The sequence below is a fragment of the Micropterus salmoides genome, unplaced genomic scaffold (genome assembly GCF_014851395.1).
Source record: "Micropterus salmoides isolate LMB-PRFRI ecotype aquatic unplaced genomic scaffold, ASM1485139v1 Ms_hic_scaffold_18, whole genome shotgun sequence".
Classification (NCBI taxonomy): domain Eukaryota; kingdom Metazoa; phylum Chordata; class Actinopteri; order Centrarchiformes; family Centrarchidae; genus Micropterus; species Micropterus salmoides.
The window spans coordinates 17,169,395-17,188,256 of record NW_024040928.1 but is presented as its reverse complement, the minus strand read 5'-3'; the positions used below and the strand labels follow the sequence as shown (position 1 = coordinate 17,188,256).

At 40.4% G+C, this 18,862-nt stretch overlaps 1 protein-coding gene across 1 annotated transcript in view; it reads left to right on the top strand.

The window, feature by feature from the left end:
* The window catches only part of syne1a (spectrin repeat containing, nuclear envelope 1a), a 143,812-nt gene that overhangs the window by 23,070 nt on the left and 101,880 nt on the right, over positions 1-18,862 (top strand). Inside the window, 30 exon segments of the mRNA XM_038727544.1 lie at positions 266-358; positions 2,297-2,478; positions 2,644-2,840; positions 3,474-3,586; positions 5,410-5,517; positions 5,934-6,071; positions 6,491-6,655; positions 6,852-6,964; positions 7,200-7,255; positions 7,258-7,367; positions 7,575-7,671; positions 9,012-9,217; positions 9,681-9,845; positions 10,065-10,217; positions 10,936-11,079; positions 11,237-11,336; positions 11,339-11,412; positions 12,351-12,509; positions 12,763-12,927; positions 13,413-13,547; positions 13,835-13,996; positions 14,109-14,317; positions 14,423-14,527; positions 14,609-14,771; positions 14,868-15,035; positions 16,127-16,291; positions 17,060-17,200; positions 17,297-17,457; positions 17,683-17,839; positions 18,594-18,821. Coding sequence (XP_038583472.1) covers positions 266-358; positions 2,297-2,478; positions 2,644-2,840; positions 3,474-3,586; positions 5,410-5,517; positions 5,934-6,071; positions 6,491-6,655; positions 6,852-6,964; positions 7,200-7,255; positions 7,258-7,367; positions 7,575-7,671; positions 9,012-9,217; positions 9,681-9,845; positions 10,065-10,217; positions 10,936-11,079; positions 11,237-11,336; positions 11,339-11,412; positions 12,351-12,509; positions 12,763-12,927; positions 13,413-13,547; positions 13,835-13,996; positions 14,109-14,317; positions 14,423-14,527; positions 14,609-14,771; positions 14,868-15,035; positions 16,127-16,291; positions 17,060-17,200; positions 17,297-17,457; positions 17,683-17,839; positions 18,594-18,821 — 4,332 coding nt within the window.

Sequence of the window (18,862 nt, the reverse complement as noted above, 5' to 3'; positions counted from 1 at the left end):
TTCATAACTTTACTGCACTGGTTTGTTCAGGACATGGAATAGAAGGGTCAGGATTATCTAAATCCAGTAGTGCTGAGGATTATGCTCATACAATATATTGTTCATTTTGACTGATACCAGAGTTACCAGATTGAGGGAAATATTGTGTACTTAAACCATTTAAGATTATTGTAAAGTGTAAGCGGAGAAACTGGAATTGATTACAATCTGAAATTCAGGTCAAGTCATGAGATATTGAAATGTTGGTTATTGTGTTTTGACACAGATCAAGCTAGTGAACATCAACTCCACAGACATAGTTGATGGACGGCCGTCAATTGTATTGGGTTTGATGTGGACCATCATCCTCTATTTCCAGGTAAAACTGCCTTTAGTTCATTTATATAAATGCAATCAATCAGATTAGCAAAATTAATGTGCATAATTTAAGATATTACATGTTTTAAATGAAACAAGTTTTGTTGTGTGAACATCTGAGTCAGTGATGTCACTACTAAGACTACTGGCCTGCACATCCTAAACCTTTTATTAAATCCGCTAGGGTTGCACGATTAATCTAATCGCAATTGCAATCGCGATGTCGTCATGTGCAATTACATAACCGCAAAAAGTGTGCGATTTAATAAAACAGAAAAAAGTGTGGGTTTGGTTCGCTGGGCATTTAATCTTAGCTGTATCAGAGACATCCTATAAAGACTTAGACTGTCTCGATGCCTTTTGTTGTTCAACATTTTCAACTTTTCACCGAACCGACGTGCTTGTCAGTCACTTTTAGTCAACTGACCAATCACAGCCAGGATGGGGCAGGACATTAAAAAAAGTTTGCCGTGCTACAGAAAATCATTAAATGTTGGACTATATGATTATTGACACGTTAGTATTTAGCATTAACAAATTAAAGACTGATGTAGAGCCTTTTGCTTGCACAAGGATTTAATGAATACAAACAACCCACAGAAATGAAACAGCTGTAACTGGATATAATATTTGACTAGTAGTAAAAAAGTAATCAGTATACTACAACACTGACAGTACTATTAACTGAACATTAGACTTTTTATTTAATGTAATAATTTTATACTACATACTAGATCCTCTACTGTTTACAATGTGGCAAAATTAGTATTTTTAGACTGTTGAAAAATATATATTTGTTATGTTTATTTATGCTGAGAAATACATATTCTAATGAATGTAGTATTTGTTATACTAACAGTAAACAATTAACTAAACATTATACTCTTTATTTAAGACACTCATGTACAGTTCCTCCCCCAGGATTTGGATAGAGACTGCAGTGGACAGATGTACATTGAGCCAGTGCGACAATATTTGGTCCTTCTAGCCGCCTCCACCGTAGTGCAACACCCTCACCTTGTTCTGTTTTACATCTGTTTTACTTGTTATTGTTATAAATGTTGTTTATTGTTTAACTTTATTCATGTTGAGAAATGCACATTTCAGAATGTCAGTATTTCGTGGATTCCTTGATAATTAAGTAAGTGGACTCATAGTACCATTTGTTCGATTATAATCGAATCGCAAATCACAATATTGTCCACAATAATCACAATATGACTTTTTCCTAAAATACACTAATAAGTATGAAGAAGCCTTAATATGTTTAGTGTTGTAAACTGACAGTACTTTTTAGGCTTGAAATGTATCTTTTTCTAGCTAGCAAAAAGCTAAGCAATTTGAACTATAGAGAAATTTAAGATGGGAAAATCTATCTTCCAAAGCATCACCACTGGAAGAAAGCAGTTGCTACCTCAGGCATTTCAGACATGCACAGATTAACAAGAACTCTGTCACAATACTATATTCTCTTAGCAACATCATATTAACTAAAGGAAATTATTATTCACTTGAATTGCAATTCTGTACAATCATAGTTGCAGGATAATTCAGTATTTCTGGATGATCAACATTACCTTAACATTCAACATTATTTGGATCAACATTTACAAGTGCACAAAAGGTAAATTCACTACATTGGAACATACAACCTATCATTATGTTGTCCTTTAACAAGACTTTCAACTCCCAAGTGCCTCAGTGTTAAGCTGCTCATTGGACCACCACTTTCATGAATAAAGGTTAATCGTGAACAGTTGGAAACACGTCTTGCTGCACAAAACAAACACAAAAGACAATTAAGTACTTGCAATTACAATGATTAAGCTTACTGTGCTCTTCAGGCAGGCATTATTATTAATAAACAAATGTTTTTCAAAGGAGTTCTTGACTAAATATATGGTGACCCGATTTTCTCACGGTTTCCTGTTCTTTTCAGATTGAGGAGCTGACCAGTAGCCTACCAGCACTTCAGGCCTTGTCCAGCAGCACTTCTTCACTGGACAGCTCCACCAGCAGCACTGATACCACCAGCCCACCTGTCAAAAGAAAACCCCTCCCACCTCTGCAGGGTGGTGCAAGAAAGGCCCTACTTAGATGGGTCCAGCACACAGCAACCAAGTATGTAGCCTCCCTTACTGGTGAATGGCCCTGCTCTTCGAAACAAAATATGTTAAATGCACCAAACTGTTCAATGAAATATGAGAATCAAAACATTTTTCTTCTCTTTAAGCTAATGTGCTTTTTTCCATCTGATTTGACATTGTAATGTTCTATTCTTTATAGACGTCTGGGGATTGAGGTGAAGGACTTTGGGCCCAGTTGGCGCACAGGGTTAGCATTCTTTGCAGTTATACATGCCCTTCGGCCCAATCTAGTTGACATGGAGCATGTATGGAGGAGGCCCAACAGAGAAAATCTGCAGGAAGCCTTCTTATTGGCTGAGACTGAGCTGGGCATTCCACAACTTCTTGACCCAGAAGGTAAATTACATTTTCTAAAGCATTTCGTTGAGAGTTTGTCATTAAATTGATAAAAACTGAACTGAACCGGTCTTTGTTGAGATAATATTTAGCCACATAACTACTACATTATGGTATTAAATAAATTCTACATTCATTTGCCTATGTGTTAACTTTTCTTTTTATCTCTGCTATAACAGAAAGCATGACCTTTGTGTCTCTCACTCAAATGATAGTAATAGTAGCTTTTCATTATATAGAGCTGTTTTGTTTTGAATACTGAAATGCAATTGTGGGCATTTATCACAGCATCAGATGTGCATCTTAGTGTCCCTTACAAACACCATCTGTATCCCTTCACGCCTGCCCTTCACAATGAACTCTGACAAATCAAGCTTGACATCAGTATAATTAAGGTCCATTAGGCCATGAGATTCAGGATGGTGGAACCTCCAAACAAAACTTTGACACTGATGAGGGTTGTTTTCATTTAAGGTTCCAGTTGTCTGTTTCTTAATAGATGTCAGCCAAATGTATCATTACGTAACGTAAATTCCTGTTATTTTCCTTCATGAGAGAAACTGTTGAAGAATTATCAGCTGGCCTCAACTTGATATGACTGTTCTGATTACATTCACTGGGTTCCCTCCTCAGATGTCGATGTAGACAAGCCAGATGAGAAATCCATTATGACATACGTAGCCCAGTTCCTGAAGCATCAACCTGACCGAAAGCAGAGCGACTCAGATGGACAGCAAGAAGAAGAGGTAACCAGCTGTCAGATTTATCTCAGTCTGGATACGCCATTCACTGTCATCTCTCCTGCTGCATCCTATTTGTTTTGTCTTTCTCTTTAGATGTCACAGTTAGCATGTCAAACTTAAACCATGACAAATAAATAGATGGAGTTTTGTCTTTGTTTAATTAATGCGAATGAATAAATTCTATTTGATGCTTGTTTTAACCTATGTAAAGTGCAAGGTGGGTGAGGCTTTCTTCATGGCCAAGTACACAGAGCAATTACAGGAAATTGAATTTCCTTATTTTAAAATGAACTTAATCCTTTCCAAAATGTTCTGATCTATTAACCACCACCCATCTGCTATTCAAAGTAGGTTAAAACAAACAAACATGTGACTGAGGTCTGGCAGTGTCTTGCCTATTTTGTGTCTTTCCTTGTTGCACATCTCTCTCTTTGTATCTCTCCTTGTCTTTCTCTCTCTGGTGTTTTTGTATGGTGACTTCCTGTGGTTGTTGTGCTTGTGCCTCTGTCCTACAGCATGGTCTTACTCCTCGCGATATAGAGGAAATGTTGGAGGTAGGTTATATAGTAACTTAAAGGTCCCAGGGGCAGGTTTTCCATCATTTTCCGCAGCTCAATGCAATTAACACCCAAGCACAATCATGGTTTCCACATATATGTGATTAATGCTTATTCTTCTGACTCTTCTATTGGATTACAGTATCACTGTACAGTGTATGGGTGAGATTAAACAATGGTTTTCCATGTCAAAATATAGCCGATATGCTAATATTAGCTCTTTATCTTACCTGATGTGATATTCCTGCCGCAGGGTTACCGAGCCATGATAACAAAAGGAAGTCCAGCATAATAAGACGTGATATTACCATTTATTAATGTTACCACCTAGTGTTATGGCTCCTGGTTCCATTAGCATGACAATGAAAGCCTCTGGCATTGGCAGTGTGCATTGATACAGCGTATTTGATGGAAAGCTTGTGAATAGAGGGTGCCTGTTTTTAAGGTTAACGGTGTCAGGAGCTGTGATGTGCTGTAAAGCTGCGCTAACCACTTGCTTTCTGTGTTGCACTGTGTTTTTATGTTTCACACCTGGCTTTGTTCTTTGTTGACAGTCCTTGCTAATACGCTAATGTTTGTCCTAAATATTCTCTTTCATTGATTGAAGGTCAATTGGCCCTTGTGTTTTCACATAAAAACAACAATGTGTTATTTCATAAAATAAATAGCAAGTGAAACACTGGTTGTAAAATGATTAGCAGAAGTTGGTTTGGGTACAGTATATAAAAGATAGTCTTCCGTTTAGAATTAGCTTAATCCATTTTAGGCTGTCATAAAGAATAAAGTTTGAAATCCCTACAGGAGCTAATTTGAAGTGATAAAAGTGAATAGACTGAGAGTGAACAGCTCTCAAACTGAATTGACTATCTCACAAGCTTTTGAGCAGCATAGTATTGTCGTCATGGTTACTTAAAATCCAATGAAATGTTAGTAGGGGGTCTTAGACAAAGTACCCTGTTTAAGCTGAGTGTTTTTGGCAGCTGTGGGTTTTTGACGTTTTGTCCTACAGGGAGACACAGAGGATTAGGAGAACACATGTTTAACAGTACATGCCCTCTCTTTCACCCTCTTTTACCCTTTTATCAATCCCTCAAACATCTCTCTGGTTAATCACTTTTTTTCTCTTCATCCTGTCTTTGCCCTTTCCCTTACTCTCTTTCGTCCTCTCTTTCATTTGTTTTTCATTTCCCCTTTGCACTTCCCAATTTCCATGTCCATCTCTCCACCCGTTGTTCGCCCCACCACCCCTCCACCATCCTGGCCTCCTAGAGAGAGCAGCGAAAGAGCCTGAGGGAGCTCAAAATGTGGCTCGACCAGCTGGAGAGAGACATAATACAGGCTCAGGAGACTGAGGGCAGTCTCGCTCAACAGTACCAGGTTAGTGTGTGTGTGTGTGTGTGTCTGGGTGTGTGTGCAGTTTACACTGGGCACATTGGGCACAGACGCTCCTATTATTAGCTTAATCAGTGGCATTACACTATAGGGATCAGACGGCAGCCGTCATATTTTCAGTCAATCTGTCTTATTCTACCAAGCCTCAGGATACTTTCCATATTAAGCAGCATGTGGGATATCCCGATTTTCATTGCACATGAGATCAGATTCTGAGAATCTGAAGCCAGAAGGAGAGACAGCATTCAGAGGCAGTTAGCAACAGATTTTATAAGGGTCCGATAAGATACCAGTGGGAAGAGGGTGTCACCCTGAGAGAGCACTTGTTCTGATGTCTGTTTACTTGAATATTTTTGGAGAGAGCTGTGAATTCTGAACAGATTTCACTTCTTTCTTTTCAGTTGTTCAAGAGCCTGCGTGTCCAGTTGGAGATGAGGAGGAACCAGGTGGAGGGAGCTTTGCAGTCCACTCAGAAGGATGGGATGCTGACTGTGGATCAGGCTCTGGTCAAACAGGCCTGGGAAAGGGTTTCTAATAGGGTGAGAGAAGCACCTTTAACCTTCTCAAAGGTTTTCTAGCCAGACACTAGGGGTGTCATGGTTACATGTGTTATTAGAGTGCCAGGCAACAATCTCTGGTCTATGAGGGACTTGGCTGAATCAGGAACAGTTGGTAGTTAGTTTTTTTCTAATTAGTTTGGCGGCATTTTGTCTCATACTTATTTAGTATATATAATTTAGCTAGATTCAATTAAGACACAAACAATGATGCAGAAGCAATCCATATAAATTTGCATCACAGTCTGTTTATTTTCAGTGTGTGATAACCAGCTTTCATTGTAATTGTTTATCTGTAGTAAATGTGTTTTCACTTTTGAGCTTTAATTTGGGTGGTGAGGCAATTTATGTAATAGACAATAGAGTGTTTGACTCCTCAACTCTGATGTTACTTATTTCAGCTCCTGGACTGGCATCTGCAACTGGACAGGTCTCTGCCGGCTCCTCTGGATATGGTGGGGGAGTGGCTGCATGAGGCTGAAGGAGCCCTGCGACAAGAGATCATTGTCCAGCAGTCACATGACGTGACAGCTAACACTGTCCACAGAGCTCTGGAGCAGCACAAGGTTAGCATGGACCCATAGACAGGAGAGGCAAATTGTAGAAAAAACAAAGGACAACTAGAGTGTGCAAATCCAAATAATTTTAAAGGTGCTGGTTAGCAATACAGCGCTAGCACAGATTATTATGATCAGAAGTCTATTTTTGTTTAGTCTGTTAGTTTTCCTGTGTTCATGTGCTCTATTTATTTATACTGTGCAGGATGTGTTGAAGAGCTTGGAAAGTCACCAGCAGGTCTTTCAGATGATCCATAAAGACAGAAGTGTTGATGGAGTCCCTGTTCCCCCAGACCAGCTCCAAGACATGGCTGAAAGGTAGTAAAGTCACCTGCTAATCTCTCTTGGAAGTCTGCAAAATACAGCACAGAATACAAAAACGGAGAAAAGTTATTGTTTTTATGTTTAAAACTATAGTATCGTTGTTGACAGATACCAGTATTCAAATTAAACCTCATTTGGCATGATTTTACATTCTGCTTTTCAAAGGAGAAGCAGAATGTGAGGGTCAAGCTGTAGGTCTGATATCCTTTGTAAACTTTGTCTTTTTTAGGATGAACTTTGTCTCTACATCTTCTAGCATCCACCTGGCTAGAATGGAATTCTTGGGAACAAACACCACATGCAGGCCTTCCTCATTCTAGCCGAGTCCCAGCTCAAATCATGGATTATAAAATATGGCCGACAAGAGTCCGTGGAACTGATGCTCCACAGCTATGTTGTAAGCTCAGGCTTTGATTCACTCTGTACATGATTTGCTGAAACGATAATAAAATTTTTGCTCTATTGTTTAATTTTCAGATATTGTTGAAAGTCTTTAAAATACTTCCTGCAACTTCTAGTTTCATTAATGTATATCCATCATGTTGTGGCAAAATTGTTACATCACATAAGGTAACATTTTCCTATTTGATTCTCTCTTCATCAGTCATTTGTGGAGAAGCAACATTTCTTTGAAAATTACGAGGCATTGTTCCGGTCCCTGAAGCAGTCTGCTGAGGCCTATGTCAATGTTGACAGCTCAGGTGAGAAGTCAAAATGTGTTCTAGGTACTTAGTGACTCTTTGGTGGTAATACAGCCAAATATAATTAAAGAATAGATATATCAGTATAAATGGTTGGGAATGTTAAGGTTGTCATATCGCCCAAACCTAATTGTATTCTATTCCTTTGGATATTGCTTTTATCTGAAATTGAGTGGCACTAAATATCTTAACTTTATTCTACCCTGTCAACTACTCAAGAACCAGTGAGGTTTTCTCTTCCAGCAGCTCAGTCTGCCCCTGTCTGCCTTTACAGCTTGGTAGAAGGGGAGAGTCTGCAGGCTACAGCTAAATGAGGTTCCTCCACTCCCAACTCTCAGTGGGGAATACGACCCCATTTGCTAGTTAGGGGCTGCTCCACTTCTGCAGGTCTCTGGGCGCAAAGTGAGCTAGCTTGTTGGTTTCATTAAGTTTCAGGGTTGTGCTGCTTTAGGGTATGCAGAGCAGAGAAGTGAGGTGTGGCGAGAAATCAGGACACCTGAGGCTTGATTTGTCAACCCCACAAATGAAGTGTCCCCCACTGCCACCATACCCGCATGAGCTTTGCTAGTTAGCACTTTGGCTCTGATTGGCTAGATAAGAGATTGTCTGGATATTTTTTGGGCAAGAGGAGGATTGATATGTAATCTCCTATCTAGAGGCGTAGTATTATCTGATTAATGTGTATTTGAAACTGGATATTTGAATTTGGTGGAGTCATTTATCAGCCCACACTGGCTGACAATAATTTGTGGTACAGGACTTATGAGACCGCAGCCTCTCCAATGAAATGGAACACTCAAGCAAAGATACTACATCAGTCTGTTGTGAGAGTTTTTGAGGTCAGAGATTTGTCTGCAAAGGCACGTGGCTCCATCAGCCTCTATGTACTCTCACCAGTGACTATTATATAATAGTGTGTTGTAAATACTAAAACATAGTGTGACGTAACAGTTACCCAGAAATATTTATCTAAGTTTGCTAACATTAGCTAATATTAGCCACCGTGAGCTACTTGTCATACCAGACTAAGTAAGGCTGTTGCCCTGAGTGTATTGAATTGAGCAAGAGTGTGTTTTATTGCTCATGATTGTTTTATTAAAATAATTAGTTATTTCACACTTAAACCCGACACAAAATCCATATGAATCAACAATCAATTCAAGCATTGTTTTAATATTGAAGACGAGTATGTATATGATGTGTCCTGTGTACACTGTTTTAATATGAGTAGTTTTGTACACAGTAATAGTAATCGAGGTAAAAGCAGTGCTGGTAGTAGAAGTATCACTATTGTTGTCATTGTTGATGTTATTGTTAAAGTTGATGTATCTCTCCTCCAGTGGACGATGGCGAGATGGGAGTGCGGAGGTTTATGCGTGAGGTGGTGACCCAGTGGAGGAGTCTGTCCATGGAAGTGCGTAGTGTGAGGAGCATGCTAGAGGAGGTGCTCTCCAACTGGGAGAGGTACAGCTCCACTGTGGCCTCCTTACAGGCCTGGCTGGAGGATGCAGAGGAAGCCCTGAGCCAGTCAGAAAACACAAAACGGGTATGACATTGACTTAATATCGTAGGAAACCCCATCATATACTTAAAGGTTTTTTTTTCTGTGCACAGATTAGGAGTCCCCTCATACATGTCTTTATTTGATGGACTCAAATGCCTCGGAGTAGTAGCAATCAAATCTCTGTCAGCCCAATTTCAAGCATTTGGACTTCTAAATGGAATCCTATTAGCAGTCTCCACTCAAGTATCAAATGATCTCCTTGACTTACAACAAGCCACTAAGGATATTCCAGTTGTCGCATTGCCATGGTTACCTCAGATTCACATCCCCACTAAGGGTTAGACAGCTAATTACCCCAGTTTTTTAATTGTCCTTTCTTTGTTTCTTTCTTTGAATCCCTTTCTTTGTTTCTTTCTCTGACACTCATTCTTTGTGTTGTTCTTTGTTTCTCCTAAATTCTCTGTCTCTCTAATGAGTCTTTTTAATGAGTCTGTCTCTCATACAGGAGTTTTTCAGGAATCTCAGCCACTGGATGGATCAGCATGCAGCCATGAACGACGCAGGGAATTTTCTCATTGAAACATGTGATGAGACAGTGTCACTTGATCTCAAGCAGCAGCTACTTCTTTTGAATGGACGATGGAGAGATCTCTTCCTCAAAGTCAAACAAGTAATAAACAAAAACAATACAAACAATAAAAAATTCAGTACGTCAGAGGTGAATTATGTATTTTCAGACAATTTAGTCACAGCATGGAAAAAATAGCTATAAGAAAGTTTAAGTTTTACCATATTTTGAATGTGTGGTACTTGATTTATTTTATCCATGCTTGAGGAAGCTATATCTATAAAGCTATAAAATCAATCTTATTTTCTTTCCTTGCTGAAGTATGTCCAAGCAGATGAGCTAGAGAAGTGGAGAAAAGACCATCTAAAGGCTGTGTCTGCCCTTAAAGAGCTGCTGGACACAGCTGAGGCCAAGCTTAGTGCTCCCGTCCAGGTGTCTTTCCTCAACGTTAGAGCCTTTCTGCAGGACACGGAGGTATGAAGAGCAAACTGTCAGTGTTTCTATCATATGTTAAGATCAGAACAACACAATAATACAAGTGCAGCACACTTAACACTTAATTTAATTAAGAGGTATTGTTCTTAATTCAGCTCATAGTAGGGCAATCACCTTTACATTTCCTACAAGAATGTTTTAGGTTTTCAGCATCACAACAGCATTAGTGCCTATGTTATTGTTTTCTAAACAGTAATTATTTTGTACCATCTAAGTCTAGTTAACATTTTAACTCTGAGACAGTTGAGATTGTACAGATTACAACATCCCTGATAGCAGCTCTGTGGGTTTGTCTCAAATCAGTGGGTAGTGAATCACAAGGTGCAAATCAGATCACTGATCCATTAACATTTGGACTGAAATGAAACAGGTGCCTGAGACTAAATTTTAGGGTTCATAACATCACAGTCTGGCATTTAGAAGATTTTGGCATTGGGATGCGTTAGAAACAGCTAACTTAGGAAGAAACCATACTATATAATAATTTCAAGCTATCTCCCAGTTGTTTTACTCCGTAGTGAACTTACCCACTTAAACGCTTGATAAAGAGTTACTAAAAGCTTTTTGTGACTGCTGTTTTAAAGTCACAGCTGCAGGCAACTATGTTACATAAGTTTTTATTTTCAAAAGCAGTGATGATAGTGCATTCAGTTTAAGAATATGTAAGATGACCCTTTGTCTCCACGTCTCATCTCAGAATACCAAGCAAAAGGTTGTTGCCATGGAGACACAATACAAATTGGCTGCCCGCAGTGCTCAGCTTCTTGCCAAGGATGTGCCACAGGATGAGGCTGCCAGGGTCATGGCAACTATGGCAACAGCCAAAAGTCAGCTGAGTAAGGTAGGTATCATTTAAGTCTAAAACATGAGAAGTAGCATGAAATCTATTTCAAGTCTTTCTTTGAGAGCACCACTCGTGTCTTCGGTAAGACTTCTAATCACATAATGTCATCACTTTTCCATGTCACTGTTTGATGGCCTGTGTTATTTGTCTCCAGGTGAGAGAGCGGTGTCCCTCCCTTGTGAGGGAGTGTCATGTCCTCCTGCCACTGTTGGAGGAGATGGAGAAACACATCACTGCTTTTTACCAAGCCCTGGAGCGGCCAGTCGCATCACTTCTGCTGCCAGAGACCCAGACACACAGACCCAGACCCAGCAAAAACAAAAGTGGCAGGTTAGATTTGATGACAATGAACAGACTGAACCAGGCCAGGTCTTCAAATATAACCATATCTGATCTCTCGTGATGTCTATCACCACCATTCCCAGGTCATTGTAATCATATTTAGGGCCCAAGCATGAAACATGCGAGGTCCCTATTGGAACTGAAAGAATTTTTTTTTCTGCAAAGTAATCTCAATTTTGGGGGCCTAAACATGCTTGAAAACTCACCAAACTTTGCACATAATTCAGGCGGGGTGAAAAATTTTGCGCATGGGCATGGAAAAATGGCTCGCTAGCACCCCCTTTAGAGCAGCTCCTGGGCAAAGTTTCATCTACGTGTATGAAATTTCTGTGGTATGTATATCATGTCCAGACGTACAAAAAAGCCTCTTGGAGCAATTGCCTAAACCAAACAGGAAGTCGGCCATTTTTAATTTAATGGTCATTTTTGTCCATTTAAACACATTGTACTTTAATGAATTCCTCCTAGGAATTCATTCCGACCGACTTCAGATTTCTGCTGTGCAGTCTAAACCCATTGACAATTAAAAGTTGTACAAACAGTGAGTTTTTGTGGAACAGCGTAGCCGTGGCGTACCGTCCAAAATCAATGATTCGCCATAAAACAGGAAGTTGTTGTAACTTCAGTCTACATGCTCACATCTGCACCAAATGAATGGAATGTATTATAAGTCCCGCCCTGAACACAGCCACATGCCAACATTCATTCAAAGTCATAGCGCCACCTGCTGGCAACAGGAAATTACATGTTTTATGCTGTAATGTACTACTCCTAGCAGGTTGAACATATTAACTTCAAAACTTTGTCTTTACTACCTGTGTTTACTACTACCATTTTGTCTGAAGGGATGGGAATTGCTGATTTATAAATACACCATTATCAACGCACTTACATATTTCTCTGTATTGTTTCCACAATTTCCTCAGGATTTGTTAAACCAGCAGCAAAGCTGTAAACGCTGTCTGTCAGTAATTGAGAGGAATCACCACACCCTGCAGAGGGCGCTCTCCACCAGTAAGGTGCTCCGAAACTTTGACTTGTCCCTGCTGCAAAAGAGAGTGGCTGAAATACAGGGCTCAGCACAGGTGAGTGTCAGAACATTCATGCACATACCAGAATACCACACAGACTCTTCATTACCCACAATGCTGATTATATTAATGAGATAACAAGAACATCAAAACACCCAGGAGGCAACACTGTAGATTAGACTTGCTCATTGTAGATTAGACTTGCTCATGTGTCTCATTTGCCTGATGTAAGACAAAAAATGTAATTACACTTTACTTACCGAAAAGACCAATTACAATCACCACTACTTACTATCCGTTCTCTCAGGCTTTGCTGAAGGAGGTTGCGGAATGGAGAAGGCAGGAAGAGGCCAACAACTGCCTGAGGAGAAGGTTTGAGGAATCAAGACAAGAGCTGGAGAGAGTGCTGAAGAAGGCTATGGGCTGCTTGAGAGAGACTGGAGACGCTGAGGAGTTATTGAAGAAACACAGCGTAAGATTAAACCTTGAATCTTCTGCTGTGAAGAGAGGAAGTACATGAGGGGTACAGCCAATCTGTAGAAAATATCACCAGTTACTCAATGTGTATTGAAGTTTTACAAGGCTGCTAAATCGTCTATTGACCACAAAGATAAACAGGTACGGTGGATAATAAATTAGCAAAACAGACCTCAAAATACCTGAAATTAATTTATATGGGGAAGTTGGGCGAGGGCATAAAGTTAGTATTCATTTACCACTTTTATTCTGCCTAGCTTCCGCTTTGTATGTATATTCAGGATGGCTTTATGTTTGTCCACTTCGGTATCAAGCATTTTACTGTAAAATGCCTGCTGATTTCAGAGTCTCAGAGATTGCTTAATGCCCATACAACCTCCCATCAGTCTCTGTTGTTTGGTCTTCAAACAAAACAGATTCATTAATGTAAATTTAGAAATAGCTTCTCTCTCTTAGCTCTTGTATTTTTTTTTCACACAGGATTTTTTTGGCCAACTGGACCAGCGGGTGCTGAGTGTGTTCTTGAAGGCGTGTGATGAGCTGACAGACATCCTACCACAGGAGGAGCAACAGGGGCTGCAGGAAACTGTCCGCAGGCTGCACAAACACTGGAAGGTCAGGGATCATCATGCTTTAACATTCTCACTAATTAGTGTTCATCTCAGGAGGCACATAGCCGATACTTCATTAACTTAACCAGGAAGACCTTTGGGTTTGATAGAGTTCCCACCAGTTTTCCAGTTTCCAATTAACATCCACTAGTTCAGTTTAACTGCAACCTTCTCAGTGTTTACTCACAGTCTTAGGGATGGAACAATATGAAAATGAAACTCATGTATACTACCCGCAGATCTTATCTACCATGTCTCCTATGCTTTGTGTCTTCTCTGTCTTTTCAACAGGATGTCCAGGGCGAGGTACCGTCTCACTTGCTCCATCTAAAGGTGGAGGTGGAACGAAGTCAAATAGATGTGATTATACAAGACTGCAGAACAGAGTTGGACAGAGAAATGCAGGCCCTGTCTGGCACCTGCACCAGTGAGCGAGTGATCAAAGAGCACAGAGTGAGCCTCGAATTTGTTAGAAACTTAAAACAAATTAAACCAAGGGTGACAGTAAAAGTAACATCATGCTAGAGTGTCCTAAGTTCAATCTTTCCTTCTCTCTTATGTCCAGACTTTTTTCAGGGAACGCAAACCTCTGACTTTGTGTGAGAAGAGGATTAGAAACATGGAGGATCTGTGTCATAAATTGCCTGACAATGACCTGGCTTATCGAACGCTAGACTCCACCAGAAGGGTTGTAGAAGAGGTTGCAGAGCAAATCAAAACCACCCACCTCCAACTGGAGCAGCATCCTGATAAATGGAATGAGTGGAACGAGAGGTAAAGTTTAACACAAAAACTCAAAGTCCTTACAATATCTCCAAGATCTTAAAGACTGACTTTTTCATCACTGAAGGGGTTTCAAAGTAGCTGTTCCTATACTAGGTTCTGTGAGCTTTCTGATTGGCTCTCATCCCAGAAGAGGCAGATGAGGCTCTTAAGAGAGAGAGGTATCAGAAGGATCAACAGCAAGTTGATGCTGCTGTTCAGGTGAGCTAGCACATTATGTTTGCTGCTGTAGGCGCAGAGATAACATTATGATTTACCTCAGAAAAATCACCATTTTCAGGCACTGCAGGAAGCAATAGATGCCAGAGAGGAAAGCCTGTTGTGGCTTAAGAGCCGCCTCGCTGGGTTGTCTGAGGTGAGCTCTAAACTGGAGGTCCAGAGACAGAGAACAGCTCTGGCCAAACTCTCAACTGACCTGCGGGCACTCTTTTCTTCGCTCTGTCAGGTAATCCAAGATATTCCAAGTGCTAAAAATGTGCCTATCTCCTATATTTTCTCCACAAAATTGTTCTGTTTGATCCTTTTCTTCCCTTATTCACAGTGGGGTGAGGAGGGCTCTGCTATGTTCCAGTACGAGGAGCTGGGGGAGGAGGTGCGTGGTGCACTGGAGGAGGTTCTGCGAACGCAAGGGGAGGCTGAGGAGCAGACCAGCAGGATCCTGGATGCTGAGGGCCTGGAGGAAGCCAAACAACTTTACCTTATTCACCAGGTGTGCATAGTGTAGAGGCAGGAAGTGGTGATGTCAACTGTGTACCAGTATTTGATTTACAGAAGCATCCATTTAAAGGATACATCAGATGACACTGAAATTAGTTGATAAATACATAGCATTAAACACAGGTTTCCATGTGCAGGTTGTTGTAGTGTGGTATGAATTTCTGCATTCAAATGTCTATCACTCTGTTTTTTTTAATCGTATGAAATATTTTTATGTCCCAGAGAAAAATTTCTCATTTAAAGAGGTGGTATTATGCTTTTTGGCCTTTTCCCTCTCCTTTATTGAGTTATATACCTTTTTGTGCATATAATATATATGCATATAATACATATAGTTGTGACATCACAGGGATGAAAGCTAAATGCGCCTCATATAACGCTCGCCAAGTGGCTAGACTGACATGCCCTCAAAAACACTGGTGGAAAAACACTGAGCTGCAGCACACCTCTCTTCTCCCTTCCAAACACTAGCTACCCTCCAGGCAGTCAGTGAACATGAAGTTGTTACTGTGATGTAGAGACAGAGCTCAGTTAAAACTTAATGGATGAAAGATACATTTGTTACAGATTAATAACTCACCACTCTGAAACTCTTGCTCCAGTCCATGTTGCCAAGCTGGTTGGCAACATGTACAGCTGAACCAAAGGCGTGTTTACTGGCTTCCCATTGGCCCACCCTTCTCTGCTTCTGATTGGCTAGTACTCTTTAACTAGGAACTGCGCATGTGCAAATCCCAACGAAGATCATTTAGAGACAAGATGTATCACTCGATAGCTAAAACGAAGCCTTCACACACAGGAAAAGAGGAGCTGTAGCAATGTGCAGTATGAAAAAAAATGGTGAACCTGAAAATGAGCATAATACCACCTCTTTAAGTAATATAAAGGAAAATGAAGACATCTCACAAAATATTTAGGATGATCCTAAGGAACTTCTTACATTGTTGCATGATGTTCAGGTGTACTCCAGGACTCAATGACATCACTGTAGGGTGTGGTTAGAGGTGCTACAAAGGACACTTCTGGTATTATGTTGTCATTTTGTCATCTGACATGTTATTTCCATGCCTGTGTTTGTTATAGCAACACCTGAAGCGCCTGCATGCTAACATGAGAGAGGCGGAGCTTCTGGTGTCCCATTGCCGCCAGCTGCAGAAAGGGGAGGGGCTCAGTCAGTCTCTACGGGAGCTGGAGGGAGCTTACAAAGAGGTCGACCGTAAATCAGGGGCAAAGGAGCACAACCTGCAGGTAGACATAGCCTGGATTTTTCTCATGTCAGTGTGCTAATGTTGTGCTAATTGTGTGTTTGCATGGGTGTGTGTAGACACACGCCCCTGCGGTAACCATTGATTGGTTCATGTTCAGCCTTAACCAGATATTGATTGTTATGTGGTATGTTAATTTTGTTTGTGTCTGATGTCTTGGGATATGTTTATACACTTAAATCACTGTCCTCGAATTGATCAGAAAATCAACATGCTTCTGCATGGAAGATGCCTGAAGTGAATAAGTTCCTTTTCAAAAGGAAAACCACCATAAAACACCTTCATTCAACATCAGGGATAAATGTTTGTCCCTCTGAATCCAAGGAAAATATTAATTTGAGACGGACCATATCACACCATTGTCAAATAATTACATAGAGCGAGACTGATGGGAGAAGATGCAGAGATAGTAGGTGCATTTTGTTGTCCCACGTGACATGACTTACCTTTTCTCAGCAGGTTAAACTGAACTTTCCTGAGTCATTTTTCACACTGTTAATTAACATTTATAACTTAAATATAATTTCACTGTTAATGATTTCAGCTCTTCCTGGGAAGTGTAGTGGGACAATCTAGAGTTAAATTAAGGCCAGATATTATTTTGATCTAAAATTTTTTTCTGAAAGATCAGTTTGTTAACATTGAATGATACTAAACACGACAGTACAGTCACCTCTTTGTGTACATGTAGCATTTTCTGGATGAAACTTTACCCACAGACATTATTCTGCTGTTTCTTCATCATCTCAAGGCAACTCTGAGCTCTTGGCAGAATTTTGAAGCAGAAAGAGAAACAGTTTGGAGGTTTATCAGTAACACCAACAATGAGCTGCGCAAAGAACTTATTTTCAACAACCTGGACAGCCTGAAAACAGAAGTGGAGCATAACAAGGTGTGTATCTACAGTACGTACTGTATATGTGTACATGAATTTAGTGTATGCTCTGTATTCGCTCATACAACATATGGGCTTCTCTCTTGCCTGAAGGAGCTCTTCACAAAGGCTGAGGAGTGTTCTGTCCGGGCAGATCTCCTCCTGGAGAAGGCAGCTGATATTCAGCTCGGTCCGAAGAATCAGACTCTTCTTCTACAGCAGGCCCAGTCCACCAGAGAAGCAGTCACACAACTTCAAGACCACCTCAACCAGAAGTGCGTCCCATCCTTATCCCAAGCCTCCCATCCCCTTGAATTATAATAGCGTGTAGTGTACTGTAACTTCTTCAAACTTTAATCATATTTCCAAGTTTGACGACAAAAAAATGACAAAAAAATCAGGTGGCAATTTTCACCATGCAAAATGATTCCTACAATACACCTAGATATGCATTTAGTATATTTTACTAAATGTGTTTTGCCTAATCTTGTGTCTTCCAGTGTTGTCCAGCTGGAGATGGTGTGTATGTGGTGGGAGCGCTTCAGCAGTCAATCAGAGGCCTTTTCTCTGTGGATCAATGAGAAAGACAAGGAACTGGATGCTGTCAACTCCACCTCCTCCTTAGACCCTCTGGACAAACACATCAGTACAGTGGAGGTATGTTGTGTATCTCATTCTTTCCTAACATTTCATTTTTTACCTTGGTTTTTATAATTTTAGGTTAGTCTTTCACAAGTGAGACAATTCCCAACCATAATACTAACTCCTTCAATAATCTTCTGATATTCACAAATAAATATGCATCATTCACACATTTCCTTAGTAGCTCCAAGTAAAAATTGGTCAAAATTGCTGTCTGGCCTTGTGTCACTGTATACAGTGTCTGTGTGGCCCGAGGGTTATTAAGATTAAGATGAAATAAGATGACATGTTAATCTAACCCCACAGGGAAATTGGATCAGAGCTGCAGCAAAGAAGGTAGACTCGGGTATAAAAAATAAATTGATCGTATTGAAGAAAATATAATCTTGGTTTGCCAGACCTCAGCTTTGTCAATCTCTGGTAGGTCTATAGAGAAAAAAAAGGACTTGAGAAATCCTGCGGGAGCCATTTGGCTCGTTTAAACACATTTGCCTCCAGGAACAGCACAGGCAGTTGTCTATTCTACCCAACTTTTAGGCTTCAATTTTTCTAGACCTCCATGAACCTGATGAGACACAACCTTTATCTATGGCAGACAAACAAATCTGCTGAAGATAAAACATAACATTGTCTGTATCCAACACCAATGAATAGTCTAGAGAGAATAAGCAAAGTGTTATCCAGTCTTTTTTTCAGTTTATTATATTAACCTAACTTGTGCCTCCCACTTTATCCATACTATCATTCCTCTGCTGTTGCATCTCTACAGGCTGTGGGGGAAGGTTTAGATGAGAGAAAGGCAGCCCTGGCCCGCATGGAGGCCGACTGTGAGGCCTTGTCAAGGTTTGTGACCCCTGGAGAGGCTGGACATATTCGGGCACAACTTGCACAGATGAGGCGCTACTGGGAAGAGTTGAAGGGGAGAGTAGAGGAGCTGGGAGGACAGCTCAACCAGAGCCGCTCATACAGGCAGAGATACAATGATAACCTTGAGCAGGTATACAGCAAAACACAATGAAATGGTTTGGGGCATAAATT